At 39.5% G+C, this 27,543-nt stretch overlaps 1 protein-coding gene across 2 annotated transcripts in view; it reads right to left on the bottom strand.

The window, feature by feature from the left end:
* The window catches only part of slit3 (slit homolog 3 (Drosophila)), a 236,782-nt gene that overhangs the window by 186,304 nt on the left and 22,935 nt on the right, over positions 1 to 27,543 (bottom strand). For both annotated transcript variants that reach the window (XM_088294962.1, XM_088294963.1), the window contains 3 exons: positions 13,875 to 13,946; positions 8,751 to 8,822; positions 2,920 to 2,991 (listed from right to left, as the gene is read on the bottom strand). In XM_088294962.1, coding sequence (XP_088151088.1) covers positions 2,920 to 2,991; positions 8,751 to 8,822; positions 13,875 to 13,946 — 216 coding nt within the window. The remainder of the gene's footprint in view (positions 1 to 2,919; positions 2,992 to 8,750; positions 8,823 to 13,874; positions 13,947 to 27,543) is intronic.

Raw genomic sequence — 27,543 nt, 5'->3', positions numbered from 1 at the left:
TAAACAAAATGGTCAGTTTGCTCCCATTTGCTTGTGACTTTTACTTTTTCTCCATTTGTTTTGCTTTGGCCAGAGAGATTTCTGCCTCATGTAGCCATGACACTTCAACAATCGAACCTTTCCACCAGCGACTCTATTCACCCAAAAAAAAAAAAAAAAATTAAGATTTCAATGTGACTCATTCATAGGAACTATGGTAGAAACACAGTGCGTTGTCATTTGTGTCTGCCTAAAAATGTTCCCATTTCAAACAACAAAAACTCAACTTTGAACTTGAGGAAATACATCACGGTTTTCTCCGTAATCTCGGCCCGGTGAATTAATTGCGCCGTTTCAAAAGTATAAACGAAAACCGTTCATTTAAGACCAGTTTTTATGGTGGATTTTGCATTACGTTGCTACTTTTTATAGTTAATAACTAAAAAAAAAAATAAGTTTGATAATCATCAATTTAACATTGTGCTATATTGTTCTTATTTAGAAAAACGCTACTTTTTTGTGTGTGTTGTGTGTTTATTAGGGAACTGGATGGGATCAAATGGATTTCGATTCATTTCCAGAGGGGAAAGAAGATTGGAATTGGCAATTATTACTCGCGGGTTTTTCAGAATTGGTCTCCCATACAAAAACGCAAATAGGTGGGAGTTCACTTGAATCGCCCGAGATTCCAAGAGGGCCTTGGCACCGTGCTGGTACTCGGGCCCTAATACCACATCATAAAAGACCATTCCAATGTAACGGCTATGCAGAAGTAGCAGAATTTTGGCTTAAAGACAAAAAACAACTTCGGCCGGATGAAAGGCACGGTCAAATGGCAGCGAAAGACGGGGAAAAAGCCGAGAGAAAGAAAATAAAGGGCAGTAGAAGCAGTCCAGACACTGTAATTTACTTTGTGCTGATGGCAACGTCGGGATATAAAGAACGTGAAATTTATAATGTTAAGTTTGGAAGTGCGCTCTCTACTCGCTCCACCTTTTCCACTGGTGCAGGCGTCCATGTTCGACCAGTGACAAATGGAGGCCTTTCCACTTCAATTAAGGCTTTTAGAGCTAACACTAAGCCAGGCGGTGCGGGAAAATCACACCGTCACTCATGAAGAACAAGAAGGGCCGAAAAGTCAACAGGGCCAGGGCAGACGCGAGCGAGCGCGTGTTTATGCGGAAGCCGCAATTGACGCAAATGACAGTTTCCCGCCCGCCGGAACGCTCAGGTTTGCCGTCCCGAGCAATACATCACAACTCACCACAAATATACCGCGCGCGGCATCGGCGAGGCCAGAGTTTTCGTCTTTCTGGGGCCTTCGCGCACACACCGGGGATTACTTGGATGAAGCGCAGAGACGGGGTATAAATCTTTGAAGGAGAGCAGGACTTCCATGTATTTGAATTTACTGCTTTGTGAACAGCTCGGCACTACGAATACAGGAGGAGAATTAGTATTTTCGGAATAAAAGTCATCTAAAGGAGACTTATGGTGCTTTGTTTGGGTTGAACTCAAAATGAAAGTTCATATTCAAGTCTGCATATTTGGAGCGAAAAAAAAAAAAAACTGCACTTACTGGTAAAAACCAGCAAACGGTTTCCCTGAAAGTCTGAATAAGACTGGAATAGGTTCTCGTAGTTTAAAAAAAGAATGGAATGGCAGAGAAGAGAAGGGGACTGGATGATTAATGGAGCACTTGGAATTCATATATGGGAGCAACAGAAAAAAACTGGAGTGTACTACTGGCTGTGACCTGAAAGAGTGCTGCTGAGTAGGTCACAACTTGTGTGATTTCTCATCAATGAGGAATGACAGTTTGTAACATTTTATGCGAGAACAAAAAAATATATAAAATGTTTTCTAAATGATTTTTAAAAGAAAGCTATTTATAAAAGTCATTATTATTTATTTATAATTGTTTTTTTCTCAAAAAATATTAAAATAGCTAATTATAATTATAAATCTGAAAATATATTAACAAATATTTATTTTTAAACTGAAACATAATTTCTACGAAAAATCTTCGGATAATCTTGACAAAGGAAATTTATGCCAATAAAATCTTTTTAAAAAAAAAAAAGAACAACATTTGAAATTTGAAAATAGACTTTTCAATGTATTTAGAATTTTAAAAATTATGTTTCTCCCCATATTCATTTAAAATATATGCATTTTCAAATAAATCTTTAAGTAAACAATGTATTTTTTCACCCAAAAAAAATCTATTTATAATTAAATGATGGCGGGGACAGGACAAAATTCACAAGACAAAAAAATTAAAATAATATTTTTTTTAATTTAATTTTAAAAAATGACTTCCCATAGCCCCCCAACAACCTTTATGCTGTCTGCCTAACGTAAAATACCGTAACTTTGAGTTTCCAACCCAAATTGGCTTTTATGCTGGAAATCCACAAACATGTCACAGCTGCAGTGCTTCCCCCAGATTTATTTTAATGACGTAATGACATGCTGTCAAGTTGAAGTTGTCGTGTATCTTGTCTCTTGGAAATGTTTCAAAGCGAAAAACCGAGGTGAGAAGTTCACCATCGCAGTGGTTGTATTTCCTTTCCCCGCCACTCCCAACACGCATACACGGACAGTATATCACACATGCCTGCAATCTAAAATGATCGCAAACACACAATCAAAAGCAGCAAAAAATGCAAGCAGCTCAAATTTTTGCCTCAACCATCATCACTCCCAGGATGGAGGCTAAAACAAAAGAATTCCTGAGTGGAAGGAAAAATAGATGGAGAGCAGAGGGAAGGAAGAGCACGATTGAGACGACATGTCACAGTCTGACCTGAGCATACTCTATATGCTCCAAGCAAACAGAAAACACATCCCGTGACATGAACCGACATTGGAAGCGCCGAGCGGTGGAAAAGTCAAAGAAGCCGGCGAGCTCGGCGGGGTTTCAACGGGCATACTCACAGTCGGCCCAGTTTGGGATTGGACTGGAAGAGAAGTTCCGGGAGCGCCGCGAGTCTGTTCCTGTTTAGTCGGCTGTGGAGAGAAATGGAAGAAGATGGGCAAATGAATAATGGAAAAACAAGGTGAAATGGAAAATGAATTCAGTGGAAATGGGAATAAATCATCTTGCTTGCTTTGGTTGAAAGCTTAGGCTGGCTGCTTTCCTGTGATGCAAGCCTGCAGGTTATCGTCTGTGGATGCCCAAAAGTTATGACCGTATCTATGCATGCCTACCAATTTGCACTGCATGTTCAAATATTTTGAAAATTGTGGAAATTGATTGATTTACATTCAAGTCCTTTTTTTGGATTGTTATTGGCAAAAATTAAAATGTTTATAAAACGTACAACACGATCAAATCGTTTTTTGTTTTTTTTTGGGTGGGGGTGGCGTTTCAGTGGGGGTCTACGACAACACAAGTCCTAAAAGTATGAGCCCGCAACGCCCTCAATAATAAATAACGTCATCTTATTAGGAATGTGTCACTGTGCAATATTATGCATAAATATTTTGCAAAACCGTTTCAAGTTCCGATTCCTTTTTGAACATGCATTGTGTGTATGTGACTAAATTACTAATATAATTGTTCTTATATTTCATACGTGCTCAAAAGAAAAAGAAACAAAAAGCTGCGTGTATCTTGGGAGTGACAAGTCTCATCTTTTTGTTTCTGAACACCACCACAATGGATGTGAAATAAGATCGTCAACATTTTCCGTAACTGTGTGACCAAAACTTTCAGATTTGATTTGAGCGTATTTAAATTCAAATCTGGTGAACAGTGGCAGGATTTTAAAAAATTGTACATCTATGCCTCACACTTTGAGACAGTGGTCCCCATCCACCGAGCCACTTTGGCCGCACTGATAAAATAAAAAAAAAATAAACTTGCAGTACTTCCGCTTTATTTATTATTTACAGCTAAAAAATATTTTATTTTGAAAAGTGACCAGCTTCTCACCGTAACATCGGACTCTTGACGCATGTCAAGATGCTAAATGTCACTGTTAAATTACGCTAAATAATCAACCCACAATCGAGTAAAATTAAAAAAAAAAAAGACGATGAATATGCAGTGAGCACAATCCATACATCAGACGAGCCAAGGCTCATATTTGACATTTGAAAAGTCTCCCAACACACAGGTGAGAAGTTCAACATCGCAGCCGGGATGTTCAAAGCTCTGTAGTTGTGTTTAGAACTTCGAGCGTGTCAACATCGAAGGCCGGCATTGTTTACAAACAGCAGCTTCTCATTCTTGTCGTCAAGGAGATAAAGTACGCTTGTTATCTGCACCAAAGCGTTTGGCGGGGGAAGTAGGCGCGAGGATGTCAAAGGGCACGAGGTCACAAAGTAGACCTCGTGCTAGAGAAGACGCAGACAACGACCTTTGAACCCGTGTCAACCTGATAACAAGACTCTGGCTTTCACACCCAACTTGGGGGGAGTTGGAAGTCCAATCGGGTTGTCAAACTTATTCGGTCCAGCGGAGGAATTTTTAACCCGATCTCCAATTCTAATTAACCGTGTATTGGAAAATTAGACAGGAAGAAAAAACATAATTCCTAATAAACAACAAATGTATATTTTTAAAAGGTTCAGAGAATAATGTCAGTTTTTTTTGTTTTTTTTTTAACAAGAAATGAAATTTACAAGAATAAAGACATTTTGTCGGGGCAAAAAGTCATCAACTTATGGGTAAAAAGACTTTTACCAAGCCATAATTTATGATATTAAAGTCAAAGTTTGGCGAGGAAAAAAATAATAAAAAAATCACATTTCAAGAAGTGATGTCAAAAATACATTGTATTGTAAATGAAACCGTGAAAATACAAAAAAAAAAAAACGCACAAAAAAACAAGTAGGACTATGTTCTTGAAAAAATACACCATTAGTTCTCTGAAGAGAAGGACTTCAACTTTTTTTCCACCTGAATTCATGCAGGAATATCAAATTTATGCGATTTCATAAAAAGTGCGGAAATTAATCAAGTAATGAACAATTAATCTATTTTTAAAAAATGAATCGACAACAATTTTAATAATTAATCACTCAAAACTAAATTGTCCAAATCCTTTGATTCACAGCCGGTTTTATCTTTTGTGTTGAATAAGAATTAAAGTGGAATAAAAATAAGACATTTGATGGCATCTGATTTACTTTGGAAAACAATGACCAAACCAATAACTGAATGACTTTCAAAAAAATGTTTTTTTTGTTTTTAGTTTTTTTTAATTTCGAAACAATTCCTACAAAATCTGTTTATAAAAAGTAATCGGGTGGGAAAATGTTCTGTCATATGCTGTAAGGCAAACTAAAACTGATTGTTGAATTAAAAGAATAATTAATTCTAAAAATACTCAAATATGACAATCATAACACGTAGGGAGGAGTAATCAATTTTAGGGCTTCAGCTGTGGAATATTTGTAGAATTTCAAGGGTGGGGCCTGCCTGGTGAGTGACATGGGAGTCAGCCAATGAGAGCGGAGTTAGCTTAGTTTGGTTTATGTGTGAATGTATTTTTCTTTCTTTTGTTCACGTTTGTTAAGGGAAGTGCAAGGTCAGCTTGTTGTCTCTCCTTGACCAGACTTTTTTTTTTCTTTTTTTTTAACCGCCAATAATTCTACGTACCCCAAAACAACCGTCTCCTCCTCGATATGCGCAAACGCTTGCATTGTGTCACAACTTTATTAAGCACACCGTGACTTCTTCAGATGTGATGTTCGTGATTTATGTTACTTTCACGTGCCGACAAAGATGGAGGCACTCGCCCGCGGTGAAGACAAGATAGCATTTTTTCCCCCCCATGCCGCGACCGCCATTAATCACTCGCGCTCGCCATAACAGTCACCTTTCACCCCCGCCGGGCGTCACGTTAGAGTGGCTGCCGACGAGGTATTTTGATCACTGTTTCGAGGAGATTTCAGTATCGGGTATGGGAAAGATTTATCTTTGAGACGGTGGCCTGTAATCTAAAATGCTGTTGCTTGGATTTGATATTCACATACAGTACAGCGTGCATACTAAAAGTTTGGTTTATTTATCTTTATTCACGCTGTTCCCGTTTGAACAATAAGTGAATACCGATATCAGGTATCATCACAATGTATCGAGCACTAACAACGGCAGCCGATACCAATAACCGATAGCAAGGAGCCTTCTTGTGGCCCAACTAAATGACATGCATAGCAGATAGAACATTGTGAAATGTCAAATCTCTCATAAGCCCATTAAGACGCATTTGTACATTCATGTTTATAAGGTTTATTAATGCTTACAGTGCATTATTAGTAGGCTGCTTCCAACATTAGAATTCAATTTGTGTGGTACGACTTTCTCCATTACACTTTTTCATGCATCGACTTATTATATACATTCAACTGTTCTCATTGAGTGACAATCTTATTTTTCCTGTTCAATGCAATACAGGCAACTTACTCGTAGTATTATGCAGAGGGCCATACAACGTGTACTTTACTGAATTTGTATGTACGGATATATTCTAACATAAATGAATGGTTGTATTTAAAATACCTTATTTTAATAGGTATTAAAAAAAAATCTAAATTCAACAGTTTTGTTTTTTTTCAATTTTAAAGCGGTTCAAATAATGGATGGATGGATATTGTCACACTTTATAGTTAACAATTGAGCCTGAATTCTTTTTGGACTTCAGCTCATTTTGAAGAAAGATTTAAACTCGGGGAGTTGTCGGTTTTATTTTTCAACTTTTGTTCATTATAAATTAACCCTAAAATTCTGTTGTTTTTTTTTTAATTCGGTTCCTTTTGTTTTAATAATAATTTTATTTGGGATTTAAAATGTCTTTTTCAGAGTGACAGTTATGCCTCTTCATCAAAAACTTTAAAATTAGCCGTCATTGGTTAAATAGACATTTTATATATCGAAAGCACGAGTGGTATCAGTCTGGGAAAAAAAAAGTGGTGTCCAGTTTGCTTTTGTAGTATGCATATATATGGTAAAATGTATTTTTTGTGTAGAATCATTCATACAAATTCATATTTTTCTTACATAAAATTCTGCCAATTATTCTTGTTGCTGTAGTAGCACAACTCCCCACATTACTGTGCTTTATAAAGGCTTAATCTATTTGTTTCTACTCATACATTGAAAGTTTCAAGACTGAAACAATAAACAAAAATATTTCCAAGTGAAAAAATATGTTTCCAGTCTACCGCTTTGCACCCGCTTGGCCTCCTCCTACAATGAACTCCGACCTTGGCCTGACCCGGCACATTAGGGGAGCCTTTTAAAATCAGACTCACCTCCGGCTCCCCCACACAAACACTATCGCGACGTGCCATCTCCACCCGAGTACACATGTTGCTACCACTCGACTGACATTTTTCCCTCCTCCTCAGATCTGGAGATTACACGGAGATGTCAAGCAAAACATCGACATCTCGTCTTTGTCTCCTCATTGGTATCTGCTCCGAGGTGGTGGATTTTGGTGTGCTCAAATCAGAAGAAAACACTTCTTAACTCATTCACTGCCATTGACGGATAAAGACGTCAAAAATCTTTTTTTTTTTTTCGACTGGAAGTGAATGAGTTAATGGTCAACTAACCAACTGCAGCAGGGAGGTTATTTTTAAACTCGGGATGACTCAGAGGCAAATTTTAAATCCAAGCCCGGGTAATGGGGTCAATGAGCTAAGCTAACCAATTAGCCCATTACATGTGTTTTTAGAACATTGCTGAAAACGGAGACGGCCGCAATTAGTTATTTTTCCAAGGCAGCAAGTCGTTTTCTTTAAAAATAAGGTCATTGAGGTAGAGGAATGGAAAGGTTTGGCGGATCAAAGTGAATTTGGTTATTGCGTTAGAGCTTTTTTTTAATTGGGTACGGTAGCAGGGTCGATCCCAAGCGTATGAGGCACAATTTTATTTCAATTACGACTAACATTTTATCGCTTTATGCTTGAATTGCATGAAATGCGTCCGTTGAGTCCATTTGCGAAATATCTGCACAACATCTGTCACAAACACACACGTCATTTATTGATTTGCAGCGAGCGTCTGAATCAATGTCATCCCATCAACTCATAAACGTGTACGTGTGTGTCTTGCCTGTCTGGGGAGGGATGAGCTCACCTGACTTGAGTCTTGGTGTGAACAAATGCATGTACGCACACACACACGTAGACAGTTCGGGGATTTGCAGAAGTTAAAAAAATGTTATAATTATTTAGAATGAATCAAATATTTATGGATGTTTTTTTTCTTCAGGATTAAATGTATTTTTTTTAATGGCAAATTTAACACAATGAAAATGTAATACAGAATGTAAATGCTCATTGAGATTAAGATTAAAGAACGCAATATTTGTGAGTTAACATTAACAAATTCACCTTTTAGAAATTTTTCGGGGAAACCTGAACTCCATTTTTTGGGTAGAAATTTGCCTATTTGCGATTTTCTGTAACTTTAAAGGCTCTATTTATTTTTTTTCCCAATTATTTATTTCTTTATTTTATTTTTGCTGCAAAATACTCGCTTTTTTCCATGTATTTATTGTAGCAAAAAAAAAAATATTGCAAACTAGTAACTAGTGCTCAACCAAAACTTCCGCATCAGAAGGGCAGAAGGGTAACAACAGCTCAGAAAAAACGTCTCTCAAGTTATCTGCGACGGCGAGACCATGCTTGTTGTAAATAAACAACAAAGCGCTAAGCATTCTATGCAACCTGGGCTTATACTGCAACAAACTTTTCCACTAGGAGAACTGACACTGCTGTCGATAGACGAGGAGTAAGATTGGGCTCCTTACATTCTCTCCAGCAGTCGCAGGTCTTGGAAGGCTCCTCTCTCGACGACACTGATTTGGTTGTCCTCCAGGTGACTGCAGCAACACACAAAACACAAACAGTGATCAACACAAAACATTGATGAGCTTCAACACAACAACAAAGAAAAAACAAAACAAGTGAAGATCATCAAATGAAGAATGAGCTTTCATCTAGGTTCAAACTGATTAATTCAATTTATTCCCGCGAAGTAGTTTGGAAGGATTTCATTCACTGACAGATGTTTTCAACTGACCCGAGAAAGAGAGAAACAGGTTGAATTTTGTCCTCCCGCCAACACAAATACAAAAGTCAACCCGGTGCCAGATTGAAATGGAGACGTTTCCAAGGAGGCGATTGCAGTTTTATGTCCAAAGAATGTTTTGGAAAAACAAAAATAAGACATCGCAGTGATTGAGAAATGAATCTGACATGACGCAAAGGTCGAGCGTGTTCAATGCCGCGCCGCGGCGAGCCAAAACAAGCAAATATCAGCTCATCCCACTTTGCTGTCCTATCGTCTTTCATCCCTTCACCGCCCCGTCTTTGATCCGATCTGTCAAGCCAACTGCCGTTAGCGTGCAGTGTCGTCATTTTTCCGCAGTCGACGCAGATACTTTGCATTCCGAGGAGCCTCGGTCAAACACGAATCACTTTTCAATTTAATCTTATCAGAATCATTTACTGTTCTGTCTTCATCAGTCCGCCCGTGTGTTTAAACAAGCGCACGGCTGGATTCTCTCCGCCGAAGTCGAAAGACATTCAAACGTATCGTCAACTCTCACTGTGAGTTCATTTGATTAGGACTCGTTTGGATCCGATATACGGCGGGACCTCAATCGAAATTCGCTGGAAAAACAAATACAAATAAATAATTGGCCGCAAAAGTCAAACACAACTTGGCGGTTAGACAGCTAGCCAAGACTACTCGTGTTAACGTTAGGAATGTTATCGTCGGCAGGAAGGAGGTCAATTACAAACGCAAAGTCAGTGCTGACAACGAAGACACTTTCAGACTGCTTGAAAAATCCTTTTCTATTTTTTTTATTTTCACAGTGATCGGCGACGAATGCGTTTTCTGTACAGCAAAAAAAAAAAGGAGCCCAGGTATGTGCAAGTAGTCACATGACCTGAGGCAGGGTGGCTTTGGAAAGTCTACACACCCCCGTTCAAATGCTAGATTTTTTATTTTTTTATTTTATTTTTTTTTAAATGAGACCAATGTAAATAAGTTCTAAACTCTTTTCACCAATTACACTTGTTCAGAGCAAACTTTAATCAGTGAAAAAGAGCAATAAATAATCAATAGTAAATATTTTTTAGACTGTTTTCTGGCACATCAAGTTGAACCTACTTTCATGTTTGTTTATTTACAAATCTGACGAAAGTGTCGTAATTTATAGCCATGACATTTGAGAAAGAAATTCCAACTGTGGCTGAACTTAACCCTCAATTCAAGAATATTACTAAATTCAAGTAGTTTTCCTTCCTCTCTCAAAAAAAAAGTCACATGAACGATGGGGTTATAAAAAAAAAAAAAAAAAACACGTCGGACGTCAACAGGGGTGTGTAGACTTTTCAGATCCACTGTATATGCATCCAATCCGCAAATATTTTGCCAATAAAATATGATTTGTTGCAAATATTATCGCTCGCTACCAAATTAAAGCATGGCTGCAATTTATAACTTGTTTAAAAAAAAAAAAGAAAAAAAAAAGAAATTGTCTCAAATATTCCATGAACAAACTGTGAGCAAAGTTTAAGGAATGAAATGCAATGATGTCACACTCTAGAACCCAAAAAGGAATTTCAGCAACACTTTCAGGGCATATTCACCTTGTTTCACTAAAGAGGTTCAATGAGAAGCAAACGTTTTCACCTGCATTTCGAAACCACAATCTGGAGCAAATCTGTCGGCTGACACACAGCCTTGATTATTTTTGACTCTTCAAATTATATGGGATGTTTTTAAACATTCTTCAGGTATTTGTGCTTGGCCATGTGTCGACTTTTTGCACGGCACACGACTTGACAATCAGTTTCATTCGGCAGCTTGGCTATGAAGTGCTGCCTCCGCGAGTGAAAATACAATCCATGCTTTTATTGTCTTTCAGATCCTGGGCTGCCTCTTCTGCAAATTGTCACCACTTGCCTCATCTCAACTCTCTAGCTCCATAACCGAAACACACTTTGACATTTTTCTGACATTTTAGATTATGTCATCTATTTAACTCATTCACTACCAGACGAGGAAAAAAAAAAAAATGGATCTTTGACGTCTTTAGCCGTCAATGGTAGTAATTAAAAAGTTCAAGATGCTCACTAAAAAGGAGAAGAGATTGCATGAATTATTCCATACGTGGATTTGGTGCACTTTGTGGATTATTTGATTGATCACGGTTGATAGTTTAAAACAATTTTAACCAGAATAATCCTTCACTTTATTCCTGAAAGTTCAATATTTGGATTAATCACGTTTAAAATGCCAAGTGTCATTCAGAACTAGTAGGAGAAGCAATTACACAAAGTATATGCCGTGTTCATTTATCTCCCCGCTGTGCTTTGAGTTTGTGTATTAGTGGGTTTTGTGTCCAAAGTGACAGTTAACATCTGTAACTGTTTGATCCCATGAAATATTCTACACGTTGATTTAGCGCCAGTGTGTTCTCACACTGGATTATTTTGACACTGCATTGCTGCAATATTCCTGACATTGTGGCGTATTTCGCATCATTGCGCTCACAGTCCAGGCTGCCGCCTTCTATCATGCAAGAGTAACTGATACAATAATAAGAATTATATGACGCACCGACTTTGTAGTGTAGACTGAAATATTTTAGCAACTGGCGGAATGGGCGAACGGCCGAAAATAGAAAAAACTCCAAGGATTCTGGTATTCTAGTCAGGGAAGAAACAAAATGAAATATCTGCTATCAAGTGACATTATTAATGGTAGTGATTATATTAAAGGCTGGGGGGGAAAAAAGCCACATTTGTTTTGTCTCTCCATGCGGACAAATGGTAAAGTGTACGAGCGTGTTGTGTGTGTGTGTGTGTGTGTGTGTGCATTTGCGTGTGGGTGTGCGTAGCATGTGTACAGTGTGTGCTTTGGAGCTAGTACTTTTCTCAGACTATCTTCACTTCCACAAACCATCTCCTGGCCAATTTGCAGAGATTTACAGTGGGGAAATGTCACAGCAGTTTTGCACCAACCACATGAAACAAACCGACAAGCCATCACACTCTCTCTCACACACACACACACGCACACACAATCACACAGGCTCGTCCACATTGAGTCCCTCCATTCGTTGCAGATATGCAGGGCGTATGAAAATGGCTCACACTCACACACAAGTTGTCACACTGGCCGACGTGAGCGCCAAAAGCCACAGTGGTCAACAAATGTGCTTACAAATGAAAACACACACATGCATCGACTTATTTCCACTTCCCAGCCCAGCTTGTGCAGCGGGTATATTTTTATCTGCCAGCCTGTGGAGTCCGTCTGTGTGATTATAGTTATTATGGGCCCTCACACACACACAAGTGCACCCCCACACACACACCCACACACACACACATCTAACAGCCAAAATGTTCCGGTACGGAACCAATGTCCTTGAAATAAAAAGGTAGGCTGGCAAGGGTTAAGATGGGCCAAGACTTAAACACATATTTAAATTTACAATGTAATGGCTGTCTCACAGAACAAATATTGAAATATTTGGAATAATTCAATAATAAAAATCAACTTTCAACCCCAAAACTTTCATTACAGTAATTTGAAAGGTTTTTTTTTCCAACAAAATAAATTTGATTAAAAAAAAATGTTTTTAATCTATGGGTAAGTATAAGGTATGTTTTCTTTATAGGTTTCGTGTTCAAATAAAAACAATGGACAGAGAGCCTAAAAATAGCTACTTACTTTGAGTCAAGAGGAGCAGTAAAAATGTGTATTCTTTTCGAAATGTAAAAACAATATTTCCAAACCTGTTGTACACCATATGTGATCATAATTACAAATGAATCAATACATAAAACATAGAGAAAAAAAAGTTTTCCACTCCTTGACAAATATTGCATATTGTCGATGTCCTGTGAATTGAGGGGGGGTGGCGATATGTAAAGAATAGAGGTTGACACAAAACGATTATTTATAGAGATAGAGTGCGATAGTGGACAACAGAGATTGTTAGCTAGAGGTACTGACAGCTACATAGCTCATCTAGCTACCAAGCAGCTAGCCATTTCTCAATTCACGTTTTTGTCCTTTGTCACATCCACATAATTGCATGAAACGTCAATTGGGGGTCAGGTCCTGTTCCAATTTAAAGTAATATGTCCAAACCAAGACGCAAGAAATAGTCTACTCGGCTTCTGTTCTCATCTGCTAGCTTGAACCAAGGATCTCTTGGTGCCTTGTGAAGACTTGACTTATTGACTTAAATTATTCCAAGATGCATTTTGTGCGGCTTTCCAAGCGACTGAATATAAGTCAGATTCGGGTGAAAGTTTACAAGTAGACTACAGTTCCCAATTTCAAGGAGACAAGAGTTTTTAAGAAGCACATTTTCAAGTACATCCATTAGAAGACCCTACATACTGAGTTGACAAAACCGCACTCTGCATTTTTTGTATTAAAAAAAGGACGATTAAGATGTTGAAGCCAAGCCATGTTTTTGTAATTTGTTGAATGTTTTTTGTCGGCTACATTTACGTTCTTTCATTTTATGAACCATGACTATGTGTTGCGTTTACGCGCAACAGTGACCGCCTTGTCAGTTCAGCAGAAAACTGCTGATTTACCAGATGCTAGCTAGCGAGTCGTCAGGTTGGTTTAGTACTTTGAAATTGGGCTAGGAAGTTAGCTAGCTAGCCATATAGCTAGTCAGCCAGCCAGGCAGGCAGACAGCCTAGCTTGCCAGATCGATTTTGGGAGAGTATTATGACGCTTTAACAAGGATTATTCTTACATATAAACTATTTAAATAAAAGCATGTGAAATATATTTTAGAAAATTTCTTCTATTTCCCTCACATAGCACACTTGAAGAGCTCTGACTACAACAAAACCATAAAAATATTTTTTTTCAATAATAAACTTACAGAATTCGAAGGTTCTTGATGCCAGAGAAGTCTACTTTGGTGATCCGGGTGATGTTGTTTCTGTTTAGGTCCCTGTAGGGCAAGAAGAAGAAAAAAAAAAAGCAGAGTCATTAACAACAAAACTCAAAAGTACATTGAAAAGGCAAAAATTAAAGGTTGATCAGGTTCAACGAGCACCAACAAACAGTATGCGTCTTAAAAAATGTAGGCCGGGCGGAGCGTGAGAATGCCCGGCGGCCGTGGAGCCCACACACACGCATATCATCACACGTGCAAACAAACTCCAGCTCAAACCCCAAAATGTGCATTAAACACAAAATGGAAAATAAAACACTTTTTCGCAGCACAAATTTAAAAGCTGCTCATGTTTCCTTCTTGTCATTCCATCACGTTACGATGTATACATTGTGTACAATGACGTGTATGTGTGTGGACTGGTTCCCTTTCTACGTCTGACTGTTTATTGAAACGCCGTCGCACAGAAGGAATTAGCCCACAAGTCAGACAACAAACGCAATTTTCCCTCTTGTTTCACACACATACACACACATTCATGTATATATCGACATGTAAACAGTCTGGCTTCGGCCGAAGCAGCCCCCTGCATGTGTGTTTTTCATAACACACCTAAACATTTATAAATCTGATTTAAGCCCCATATTAGGTTTCAAGAGAGCTAATAGGAGCCATACTGCAGCCTCAGACGTGGGCCACTGGTCTAAATTGAGGTCCGGGGGTAGGGGGGGGTGCCCGCCGTGGGGTTGCGGCACAAAATGCGCCCACTCAAAGTGTACGGAAAACAACGGGAGGTAGAGGAGAGGATTCGGACCAACCATAGCTTCCCAACCTTTACTGAGCCAAGACACCGATTTTTGATTAGAAAGATGTCCCACCGCCAAAAAAAGACGCACAGTGATGCCTTGAATTTAATTCCTTTACTCAGGAGTCAGTATAACACAGTCATACACAAACACAAACAAACAGTTACTATAAGTGACTGAGGAAGCTGTCATATATGTGACATTCATTGCAGAAGATAAAGAATATACTCCTGTGAGTATATTTTCTGTTGATGCACTATTTGTGTTAAACTCTTAAAAATGTTCTAACAGTGCCACATACAAAGATGCTATTCATTAGCCAGCCTATGGCATTTTGCATTGTTTGTTAGCATTAAGCTAAGTGGTTTGGTATAATGGTTTTTTTTTATATTGACTGACAATCATTTTACCTCCCGCCATCACCTTCGCATTCCATAAAAATATGGTGTCCTTCAAGGGGGATAAGTTTTTACAGAAACAGCATATGTGCGATAATAGATGGAGGGGGAGCTATTTACTTGAATGTAAGTATGCGGTAAGTACATCAGTTGCGCTTATTTTTACTACAAGCTTCACCATTTCATCCACAGCTACATATGGAGTTATGAATACGGTTAAGTATAGTTGTAAATCACAATATGTAGACTGCATATACCGAAATTCGATCACGTGTCGGTAAATGGAGGTCAGTTACGTTCCACTCAAAATGGAAATTTCACCTAAACCGTCCATGCATTTTGATTGGCTAAAATTTGCCACGGTGCAACGAAATCCAACGGCAAATTTTGAAGTGCCGCAAAAAAATTGAAAATATTTTGTTGCAAAACCCGGCGCACTGCGCAAGTGTCGAATGTTTCACCGCATCGCTCACGGTGCTCCTAATGTACCACCACACAGTGGTTTGAATCTGGAAACAATCACAGAAAGGAGGAGGACGAGGTTGAAGGTGAGGCCCGGGGAGCATCGTGCCTCTGAAAAGGTCAAATGTGGTGAAGCCGAAAGTATGACATGAACGCCGCGGGGGGGGGACTTTCAACACATGCTCCCGCCCACTCCCCCCAATAAACATTTGTCTTTGCTATTTGGTACAAGGTGATAACAAAAGCAGATTTGTGATTTCAACGGTTCGAAATTGTGCAGAATAACGTCGTCTTTGAATTAACACTGAGCACCATTGAGATTAACGTCTTGTGTTCCTACAATACATTTTGGCCTCCATGATTTTCTTTATTGACTCTTAAGTCAACTTATCTTCCACTCCTCCTCAGTTGATTGAACATTTTCTCTGCTTTTTCTTTCTCCTCTAATCTGCTTTGTGTTCCTTCTAATCTCCCCCGTTTTATCTCAATCTCTCACTCTTTTACCAGTTGGCTACATTTTCCCCTCTCTCTCGCTCTCTCTCACTCTCATCTTTCGCCATCCTTATCTCCATCTCGCTCGCTGTGGAAACTTGCGCTCGGCTGCCTCGCCGCATTCAAACAAACACACGGGGCCAGGTGGAAAGCTGCATAATAAATAGCAGATTGGCGGAAAGACATGATCTGACCGAGAATCTCCGAGGATATTTTTATTTGTATGTATTATTTATTTCAGCAGCAGTGAGATAAAGAAATTTAAGGAAATTATTAAAGCGCCTCATTGGAGGATGTTCACAGTTCACAAGTGGAAACAAACTGAAATTTGGATTTCAAATCAATTATTTGGGAACGGGTGTATGACTGTCCAAAAATAACCAAATTTCCTATTGGCAAAGTTTTATTAGAGCCTCGTTTTCAGAAGCTTTCAACAAAAAATGTAAAGATAAAAAGAATAAATAAAATATAATTAAAATGCACTGTTTATATTTAAATTAAATAATTTGCACCTTTTATTTAAATAATGAAAAGGTAAAACTATTTTAAAGACAGTCAGAATTTATAAAGGGTTATTAAAATATTAAAAAAACATATATATTAAAAAAAAAATAATAATGAAAGGTGACGATGACCAAAGAGCAATAATTACATATGAGTGTCTCAGTCATGGCTTCGGAGTACTGTACACTGCAATCCTCCACCTGCAGGCACGAGCTTAACTTAAGGCTCGCTTTCGTGGTTAAGAATGCAACTTAAAACATCGCCCGCGTGTTTAAATAAAGAGTTTATGCTGGCAACTGAAAAAAAAAAAGGGGGGTGTTCGACTGTAGCGTTTAGGCTGCCGTGTGTTTGTGACCCGCCCTGTAGTAAAGCTTCACTCTCACTTGAACTGACCAGCTGGCAGTCTGACAGCACTAACAACTACTTGTTCACATTCATGTGTGTGTTGCTGCGTATGTGAGCGTTTAGAACAAGAGGCGGGGAGGCAAACAGCAGGTCTTCTCGGGAAGGACAAACTTCACAACCCGACCACAAGTTGAGTGGCGTGCATGTGGGAAATAATTAAAAAGTGAACAAATGGCAGCACAGGTGACAGTCGCCCAAAGGCCAGTGGTGGCAAGTGCTACTAAATACTTTTGGTACGGTACTGACGTAGATTTCTCTGTCTTATTTGTCAAGTGACTTTTTTATTTTTTTTTTTATTTCAAACATTTGAAAATAGAGCCCGGTACTTTCAATTTAATACTTTGTCAAAATAGGCTGGCTAGTTTCAACATTAAAAAAATACAATAGAATCTATTTAGTCTGAGCAAAAGGTCTTTTTTTTGCCAAATCAAATTGGGTTTCGTATTGTATGTAACTCATGTTGAAGAAATATTTGTTACATTTTACTTTAAATCATATAATCTGGTTGGTTGAGCTGGATTAGCATTTTTTCCAAGGCTATGCTAACATGTTTTCTTTTTTCAATATAGCATAGTTGAGCTAATGCTAGCTAGCTAGCACTTAATGTCTACAATTTTAGCGTCAGCACTTCTTTGCTTTCGAGTTGAAGCAGTACTTCTACTTTTATGAGATTCTTTTTTTTTTAACACAAGTATCTGTCCTTGTGTTTTAGTATCGAGACTTTTGTCACCTCTACTGGAATGAAGCTAAACGGGGAAATCCTGACTTCAAATACTCTGGCTTTTTGTCCGTCTCATCTACATGTCTTGTTTGCCTTTTCTTGACCTTTGATCTTCTTTGCTTCCTCTCCGTCTGGACAAGTTTCCTTTGTCGGATATTTCACTCTTTCGAGGAGCAAAAAAGTAAAGGAAAAAAAAAAAAAACGGAGTCCTGGACTTCCTGCGCTAATCTCCTGTTATTTTTTCCACAAAGAGCTTTTAATCGCTGCTCCTTTTCTTGCTCTCAGATAGGTATGCTCAATTTCGCCCTGGATGACTTGCAGCCACGCAAAGGAATCCTAATTGCCCACTTCCTTTTTTTTTTCCCCCCTCAGCCTCTCGACCAGCTCTCTGACATGTCCATCACCGGAGGAAGGAGAAGAAAGGGCTGACGTCGGGCATAAAAGTTCAACTGGCGGGTTATGTGATGTAACAGTAGCTGTTCACGTTAATGACTGATATGATAAAGTGTCAGAAAGAGAGGAGAGGAGCTTGAAACATGGTGTCCCGAAGACATTTGTTTTTATTCAGGTGAAAATATTTTAACAAATTCCTATAAAACCATATGGCTAGCTATAGAAGGGGAAAAAAGAAAAATGAAGACGTACTGGAAGAGCAAAAACATCCCAAAATTCTGATTAGAGTGAATCGCATCTTAATTTGAGCCGATCACATCGCATACTCACTGGAGGGAAGCGCATCGTATGATTGCAGTGAATCACATCGGGTTGGAATTGGAGTGGATCGGATCATATTGCATGGTAGCGTTAATTAATCTGATTGTAGTAAAAAATTGCAATTGAAGTGGAATGAATTGGATCAGAATTGTAGCCAATCGTATTGCATCTTAATCAGAGTGAAACATAATTTGAGCGAGCGACATCATATTTTTACGGGACTCGTTTGCAGAGTGAACCGTATTGTATTGCAGTTGAGGTCAATCGTTTTGGAATTATATCACAATAATTGGCCGTGCTGCAAATAAACTTAAATACTTTAATGGAAAACGTATGAAGACAAACAATGTCATGAAGTGTACTAAGAAGACATCACGGATAAGCAAAGACAATTCAGAAGACCGTTTCAAAGGGACCGTTGCTCCCAACAGAGATTGAATACAGATGGAAGTGTTCACGACATCCAGAAGCAACAATCGCAAAGGCCTCAGACAGCCACCCGCACAACGAGAAAAGAACAAATGGTGGAAATGCTGCTTCTCCGTTATGCAAAGACAACGGAACTTTAGCGATCCCAAAGTTGAGCATCCGTTGAAGGGAGCAGAAATGAGGAGACTAGACTAGGGGAAGAAGACTGTCGATGTCAAAGCCAAAAGTTAAGCAGAGCTGCAACATTAGCTTCTGAAACATTCTCGAATGTTGGAGGAAGCGTGGAAGGACACCTGAGAACTTTTTTAAAGAAATTAATACGCTCCTTTACAGAAATAAATCAACATAGTACAGCGGCATTCTCATCAAGCACGATCATGTCCCACTTCTTACAGCAGGTGTGGGCAAACTATGGCCCGGGGGCCACATGCGGCCCGTTAGACGTTTTAATCCGGCCCGCCGAACTTGAAAAAGATTAAATGACTAAACCTTGTTAATGTTTTATTTTCTAAATACATGTTATTGTAATGCTTTTGATCACTTTGATTAAAATTTATTTTTTTTTTTTCGCCGATGAGGTGAGGTTACATAAACACTGCATCCATCTGCTCCCGGTTCGGCCCCTCTGTCAAATTTTAGAACCCATTGTGGCCCGCCAATCAAAAAGTTTGCCCACCCCTGCCTCACAGAAATATACCGTCCTTGTATGCCAATCAAGATGAATTTATCCAGGCTATTTTGTCATCCGCATAATTGAACATGCTGACCGACCACCAACCATCTTTGCGCCAGGCAGAATTTGCAGAGCGAGAGCAAACATTTGCAAACGCCACTGAAAGGAATCCGCGCGGCCTTCGCGGTTTATTGCCGTCACAGCACGACGGTGGGATTGTTCCTCGTGTCGCCTTTGAACATTTCCCAGAAGACGTCTGGCGTGGACCCTTTCAGTTGGACGGTCTCGGTGCTTTGTCACAGGCCGGAATGCAGACGCTGCCAAAGGAAACGAACGCAAACCCGAGTCGACCTTACGTCCAAAAACAGATGAAAGAGGAGACAGGACAAGAAAAGACGTAAAATGCCGGTCACATTTTTTTGGACTGCCGTGTGAAGGCCACTAACTTGTACTTCCTTAAAAGGGACAATCCAGTCTCGGGCTGGCTTCACACTTGGTTGAGTTGAAATGAACTCTGGTGGATTGCTTTGCTAGTGCAGTAAGTAAATGCTGAACGTAATTTAAGTTCGTCTTATCGTAACTGAAGTAGCTTTGTATGAAAGCCGAGAAAGAATAGTTAAAAAAAAGGTCAGGTGTCAAATGCCAAGAAAATATCCTGGAAAATCAGAGCGATAACTGGTAAATGATCCCAATCAAAGACGGAAGGAATGCCTCCAGGAACTTCACCAGGATGACGAACAAGAGAAGAACAAAGATAAATTTAGGAAGATGAGATCTATTTTTTTTTTCAATCGAAAGCTTTCAATCAACATGAAACTCTGTCGAACCGAAACCTTCAGGTGCTCGCTCAGTCTTGCTGTATGAAGCTCAAGCTTGGAGTCTAAACGTAGCAACTCAAAGAAATTATTCGAAAAGGAAAATGATAAGAGTTGAGCGGACATGGAAAACTGTTTCGCAACAGCAATTCAGGACAAAACGAGAATTACGAGATTCTGCCAAGATCAGGAAAACTGGCAACAATGCACAAATTGTTCATGTTCGTCAAATTGGGTGACACACAAGAAGCAAAAGCATCTGGCTAACTTTTTGCCAGTGAGATTGCCAAAAACCAAATCACAAAGACTTAGTTTGTTCACTCCATTTTTATTTTTTTTTTTAATACTATCAGCTCAAGACAGCAAAATACATTTCTGGCAAAGACTCGCTGTCATTTTGCTAACAACCCAGACTAAATTTATCTCCATCCCAAGACAGGAAGCTCTGCTCAGTTAAGATGCATCACTTCAACATACTTCCACAATTACTACTTTCCAATGAGCCATGGCTTTGGCGCCATCTTGTGGCATCTTTAACTGTAAAGTACACAAGAGCGCCGCAAAGGCGCCACAGAAAAAGCTCAAAAGGTGAATTGATGAACAGCAAACCGCAATCGGCGGCTGAATATTTTTTGTCAAATTATTTGGCGGCTTTTGTTACCACGCCATGACGACACGCTATCGCCATCCCACCAACACATTCCTTGCTGGAAGCCTGATCAGGACTTCGCATTCCAAATCAAAGCCAAAGTGAACCATTTAGTGGAAACATGACTTCACTGCCCAATTTCCAGTTTGTGTTGATTTCCCTTCCACGGTCACACGGACGCATCTTGCAATTCAGCGTCTTCGCTTGATCACGTAATTCACAGCGTTAACGTTATTGCCGCAAAGCGCTGTCCTTTCGCCAACTCTAAGCTCCGTCAGCCTGAAGAAGAGGAAAGTCAACATTTGTTGGCGCGAACGACGGTTGGGCCACATGAAAAAGAGAGCTGCCTCTGGCGAGTTTCCCTTTATTTGAGGGTGGCGAGCTAAACAAGCTCGTAAATCGTCGGCGTGTTTGGTTAGCGCCGTGAGAGTTTATTGGGTGACTCGCTTCTGTCTGAATTTACTCATGCAGGACACCGAGTGGTTGTCGGTGGCGATGTCTTGACGGTGGGAGGCCGCTTAACAACGAGACATTTTCTCAGTGCAGACAGACACAAGCAAGAGAAGGATTACTGAAGAATAGGGAAGGCAACACTCAAATTAATCGATGACTAAGAATCAGCTGGGAGAATTGATTTGTGATTTGTGGTGTATTGAAGTGTGGAAGCAGAATGGAGTGCAATACTTCGCTGTGACCTGCGGAGGCGCTGCTGATTTAAGTTTCACTAGTTTGCGGACTTCCACTGCGGCAAAAAGTAAACCAGTAATTAAAATAGTGTGTCCAGTTTTATGATTAAAATGTGTGCACAAATTCTAATTAAATATAGATGGAATATAATTTTATTGACTTAAAACAGCAATGAGGAGTCTATTTTCATAATTAAAATCAGTCTCGAGTCTAATTTCATGATTAAAAAAATAAACTAATTGTAATTAAATGCAAAAAAATATTAAATAAATTTTTTGGAAACCAAATTAAAAGTTACTTAAACATGAATATTTATCTAAAGTGTAGGATGATTTTAAAAATGTAAAATATAGCTATTACATCGTATCTAAAAATATAAAATTAAATATGATATATAACTAAAAATGAAAATAAATATACAAAGCAAATAAACAAAATTTGAATAAAAGTTAAAAAAAAAAATTAGAATGATTTTTTTTTTTTTTAATTCGACTAACAGCCAATCTAGAGTCAGATTTAATTGAACAAAAACTTTACATGTAATATATAAATTTTTTCAAAATGTTTGCTAAATTAAATTAATGGGTCTGTCAAGCATACAGTGCAATCCCCCCCCCCAAAAAAAGAAAAAAAAAAAAGAAATGTGCTGACTTCCACATTGCAGAGGGTTGACACGAAACATCTCCCTATCTGATCTGACCCTTGACCCCGGCTACCTTAAACATCTTTGGAAATCTCCTGCTCCTGTTACGATGCAGAACATTAATTTAATACCCACCGGCGGGCTTGTCAGCAGCAGACAACGAAAGTTAACAAGCACAGGGGACAGGAGAACATGTTGCTTTGGTGACAGCCACCAAACACAAAAGTGGCCCGCCTTGTTAATGTCCAATTAATCCAAGCACAGACACGTTATTTTAGCACGCACACACACACAGTCAGTCTGTTCCACCATTCAAGACAAAGACGACAACTGATTGCACGTTATGTCAACTTTTCCATCAAACGATTGTATGTTTAAGCCACGATAGTACATGCGTCCATACACAGCGGGTGTGTGGGAGATATTTTGGGCCCGTCTGTTATATTTGCTCTGTTAATGAGGCTTTCACCAAACGATTGGATGTGACCTCACAATGTGGTTAGGAAAAAAAAAAAAAAAAACAGGCCACTTCAAAAGCAGCGATTTAAGGTGAACACAAAGGGAAATTTGATTTGACTCGATCGAGGAAGAAAAGACTTGTCATTAGAATTTGTCATCAGTTTATTTGTTCATTAGTTCGTTATAAAGGGTGATTCATTAACTCTGTGGATGATTCCATTGATGGAAGAGTGACATAAAGCACAGGAAATTCTATTCTGGTATATTGGCTAACTCTTCAGAGTTTAGTCGAAATTGGTTAAATTTGACAAAATTCTGCTAAACTGACCAATTAAACAGCAGCGATCAAACCAATACCTTTTGCATTTTTACTTTTCAGCAGAAAGAAAGAAAGAAAAAATGTTTATGTGGATTTTTTTAGGCTGATGCTGACGCTTGACAGAAGAAAATTGCTATAAAAAATTAATTGGTTGTTTAATTTGAAAGCAAAATAAAATTTTGGTCCCTTAAAGGGGAAGTCAACCCCAAAATTTTGATTGGTGAATGGTCTGTCACTCATCTACCGACTAATGACGGAGCATCAGAAGCAACTGCGACTTCAGAATCTTACTCAAGGAACCTTCTACACGGTCACACTGGATGGGGTTCGAACCCCAACCTCTGAGTTGCAAAACAACCACAGTACAACTGATCCATACCGCCCCGTACGATCAAATGTATACGCCTTCACTAATATAAATACGGCCTTCTGCTTAATATTGCGTTTTTGCCATTCATGTAACTCACGAGAGAGCAGAAAAAAATGGCCGGCAGTCAATTGGATAAACAATTTTAATGAAACCAGAACAAATATTAAAATTTATTCACTGCCATTGACGAGTTTAACAGTCAAATACGCTTTTTAACTGGATTGGTGAAGGAAGGGGTGTCTGATGCTGCTCTACTATAAATTTCAAAATTTGCTCATGCACAACCACCGGTAAATGGCATTGATGCCCCCATTTGAGATATGACAGCAGAAACGTCTACATTTTTTGCAACCTACCGTACTGCTGATTACAAAAGAAGGGGAAAATATGCAGAAGCACTTTTTCCCTCCTCGGGATTTTCATTTGGTAGATTCGGAGTAGATAATCATTCAACGCACTATTCTGCGGGTCTGGAAAATGTCTAATTGCACTAATATTTCTGGCACTAAATGAGTTAATATGATTGATAGTTGAAGAGTGTCATCAACAGCTAGCAACAGTGATACAAAACAACTGGAAGAGTCACAGAAAGGCAAAGATGTTGGTGCCCTCAAAGATGTTGTGCTCTTTTTATGTTCCAGATCACATTGATATACAACGTGGCATTTTGATTGGCGTAAAAACATCATTGACTCACAATAAAAATTTCAAATCCTTCATGTGTGCCAGTGTGTGGGAGCCTCATCCTGTTGTGTGGGTTGCACTTTCCCAGAAAGGCTGAAAACCAAAATGTGCTTTAGCCAGCTGGCCGGCGGAGTGGCACAACAAGTCATGAAAGAGAAGGTCAGCTGGAGCGTCACCCACTGACCTACAAGCACCAGCCCAAATTTTGGGGTTTGGCTTAAAGTGCATCAAACCGCTGGATGATCAACGGCATAATAAAAAAAGCTGTTGGTGGCTTTTTACGTCGTGGTACTTATTACGAAAAAAAAAAAAAGTCTGCAATAGGAATAAGTTTGCGATGACATCAGCGCCTGCGTTCTTGCTGAGGCGTGCGGCACAAACAAAAGCAAAGCATACGCTTCCAAAAACTCAACGTGAACACATTGCGGTGGGGTAACATTCACGGTCAGGACTTCAAAAGTCCAAAGAGTCTGTGTGGTTGTTCGACTTAATCGCACAGATTCCGCTCGCCACCGTGGAATGTTGCCGCCGGCGAGCTTGGAGGAGGGTGTTGCGGCGACGGAGGGCCGGCCGCCAATCAGAAGAGAGTTTGGAGAAGAGGATGGAGAGGAGGCTGAGCGCACAAACATGAACACACTCGCTCAAGAATTCCTAATTAATTCCTAACTAATTTTTCTTTTCTGTTCAGTAATAAAAAAAACAAAAAGACCAATTAGTCATTTTTTTTTAATTTAATTTTCAAGTCAAGAAATTTAGTTCTTTGCACAACACCTTGCGGCTCCTTCAAGGAATAATAACGCTCAAGAGCGTGCGTTTGTGTGCCTGAGCTAGGCAGGTGTAAACTGAGCTCTCTGATTCAGTTTCTTCAGTTTGGTTGAGACTGTCGCACCCCCCCCCCCCATCTCGCTTCTTAATTCGATGCAAATGAGGTCTCAAGTGGCTTCCCAGGGGAGGGAACTTGTGAGAATGGGCCTGAGGAAACATTCATGTGAGAGTCGCTTGGGGAAGAAAGAAGAAGTGAGAACGGCTTGTTAACCTTCCAAATGTTCTTTTGACAGTCTGGAAGAGAAGGTTTCCTCCTGCTGGCAAAAGTTGCAAAGCGAATGCGATGCTTTAAAAATCAAGTTGGAAAGAGGCTAATTTGACTGAGCAAGTTTGTGTGACTTGACTTATGACTTGCTTAGCCCAGGTAATATTTGCTTTTACAGCCAATAGCTAGCATTGTAAGTGGAAATGGCTACGCTAGCTAGCACTCTTCGTATGGTACGTGTTAGTCACATGAAATTTACATTTTAGGTTAAAGTGCTAACAACTACAGCTACGAGAATCACTCAAAAGCAGAACGCAAAAGGTCTAGAGCTTTATGGCAACCCGGAGCACATATTGTAGCTCGCATGTTGCTAAAACCATGGATAGAAAATAGCCCTCACATTATTAGAATTTTGGTAATAAATAGAGCTGGGCACTTTTTTCCTGGTCAGTCCCCCATCCTGTGGCCGCTATCTCGGTACCCATTCAGCCTCGACCCTCCGGCCATATTAATTTGTTACCTGAACTGGAGAAGCTAGCGAGATCTACTCATCTATTATTAAATGATCCGTCAGTGTTTTAGGAGGTAGTTTAGGTGGTGGACTGAAGTTAGTGAGTTTGATCCGCAGCCCTTGTGACAAAGTGTCCTTGAGCAAACCCCAGTTCCGCCTGACACCGTGTCATCAGGAGGTAAATGAGGAGACCGTCAAAGCGCTTTGACTAACTCCAAGGTAGACGAGCACGATACACACACGAAAGCCCATTTACCATTTAGAATGTCAATTCCAAGCTGTGCCTGGGCGACTATTTTCAATTTTGATTGACTCTCCTCCCCTCTCCAGGCATCCGAGCTGGTCTCCCGTGGTTTTCAATATTCCACGGCAGGTTATCCACGGGTTATTTTCACCACCAATGACTTTTATTCCCACTGCGTTCCCCCTCTCAACCTGTGTCTTGTACTTGTAACCACTTCTGGGACTCTTTTTTTTTTTTTTTTTTTACTTTTGCATTCTCCAAGTGCATACATATGGTTTGAACTAGCGATAAAAAAGGAGAGTAAAAACACAGGTATTGATGGAGTAGGTAGTAGAAACACAGGTAGCCCCCAAAATGATTTTCCACTGGGGAATAAAGGAGAGTGCTCCTCTCACATGTCCGATTGCAACATTAGATTGCCACAGGGGGTACCAATGTCAACTTCATTTGCACTTTCTATAAATTCTCCAATTATTGGCGGTCTCTAATAATTATCCTGACTGATTATCCTGTGGTGTACAATGTGATATAATTTGATGTAACACGGCACAGTATTGCAACACACGATGCCATATGCGGCGCACACGCATACCGGTATTCAGAACCGGCCCTAATTGCGGTCCGATTCCCCCCTTCCAATCAAAGTCAGCAACGGCCTGATTGATTCTCCCTCTTAAAGATTATCCCGGGAGGTGTTAAGAGGGATCTTTCCGCCCAGACTGGTTTTGAAAAAGCGGTTTCATATTTACGATCTGGATCTTCTGAATGTCGTTTGACACCATGCTGCCTATAGTGGTCAATTTTGGTATTGCAACAGGAATCTTGGACACTCCAGATTATTGATGGAAATGCGTGCGGGGTGGGCCGTATCGGTACACGGGGGAGATTCATCCCAATAATCGCACCCCATCGGATTATCATGAGTAAAAATCCTGAGGTGTGTTGAGTTTTTTTCTTCGGTTAACCACTCTGAAAATAGTTGGAAAATTTAAACCGCTTAACTTTTACAATCTGAATTGTCTCAATGAACCTCTTTGGTGAGGGGGGAAAAAAATAAAAAATAAAAATCAGGCCAAATGTGAACATTTTCTCTCCCTCGATATTAAAAGTTAACAAATTCAAGCATTGCCCAATTATCGGAGGTCTGGCGTGTGTTAAGAGTTTTCTCACTTATCTGCTCCAAAAGCAACATCAAATATTGATTCACAATTGCACATCATTGTGCGTCATCTAGGCCGTTATCCCTTTTAGCGCCAGGCTGCCTCACACAGGTCAGTACTAAAATGGACATCTGCTTTTGGTCTTGAAAGTTTTGCCCGAAAAAAAAACCCCATCCCTGCTTCAGAGAAAGTTGTACACAACCAAATACTGTACGCGTTACGTAATCTATTATTAAATAAAATCATCCCAGTTAAGACGTTCATAATCTGTATGTGAATACACAGCTCATGACTCACGAGATTGAAAATGGCAAGCAAATGCTCTGGCGGAAGAAGTTATTGATTAAAATACGCATGAAATTAGAAACAAGTGTCGCTGGAAGCGCATCGGGTGACAACGATCCAATGTCTCGCTGTTTTCCATTCAGCATCGCAAATAAACAACCGCCGGGGGATTGAAACCACATATTGTGTGTTTA

The sequence above is a fragment of the Idiotropiscis lumnitzeri genome, chromosome 4 (assembly GCF_059441095.1).
Source record: "Idiotropiscis lumnitzeri isolate Australia: NSW breed Sydney's pygmy pipehorse chromosome 4, RoL_Ilum_1.0, whole genome shotgun sequence".
Classification (NCBI taxonomy): Eukaryota; Metazoa; Chordata; class Actinopteri; order Syngnathiformes; family Syngnathidae; genus Idiotropiscis; species Idiotropiscis lumnitzeri.
The sequence above is the reverse complement of the archived record's forward strand: the minus strand, read 5'-3'. Positions and strand labels throughout refer to the sequence as shown.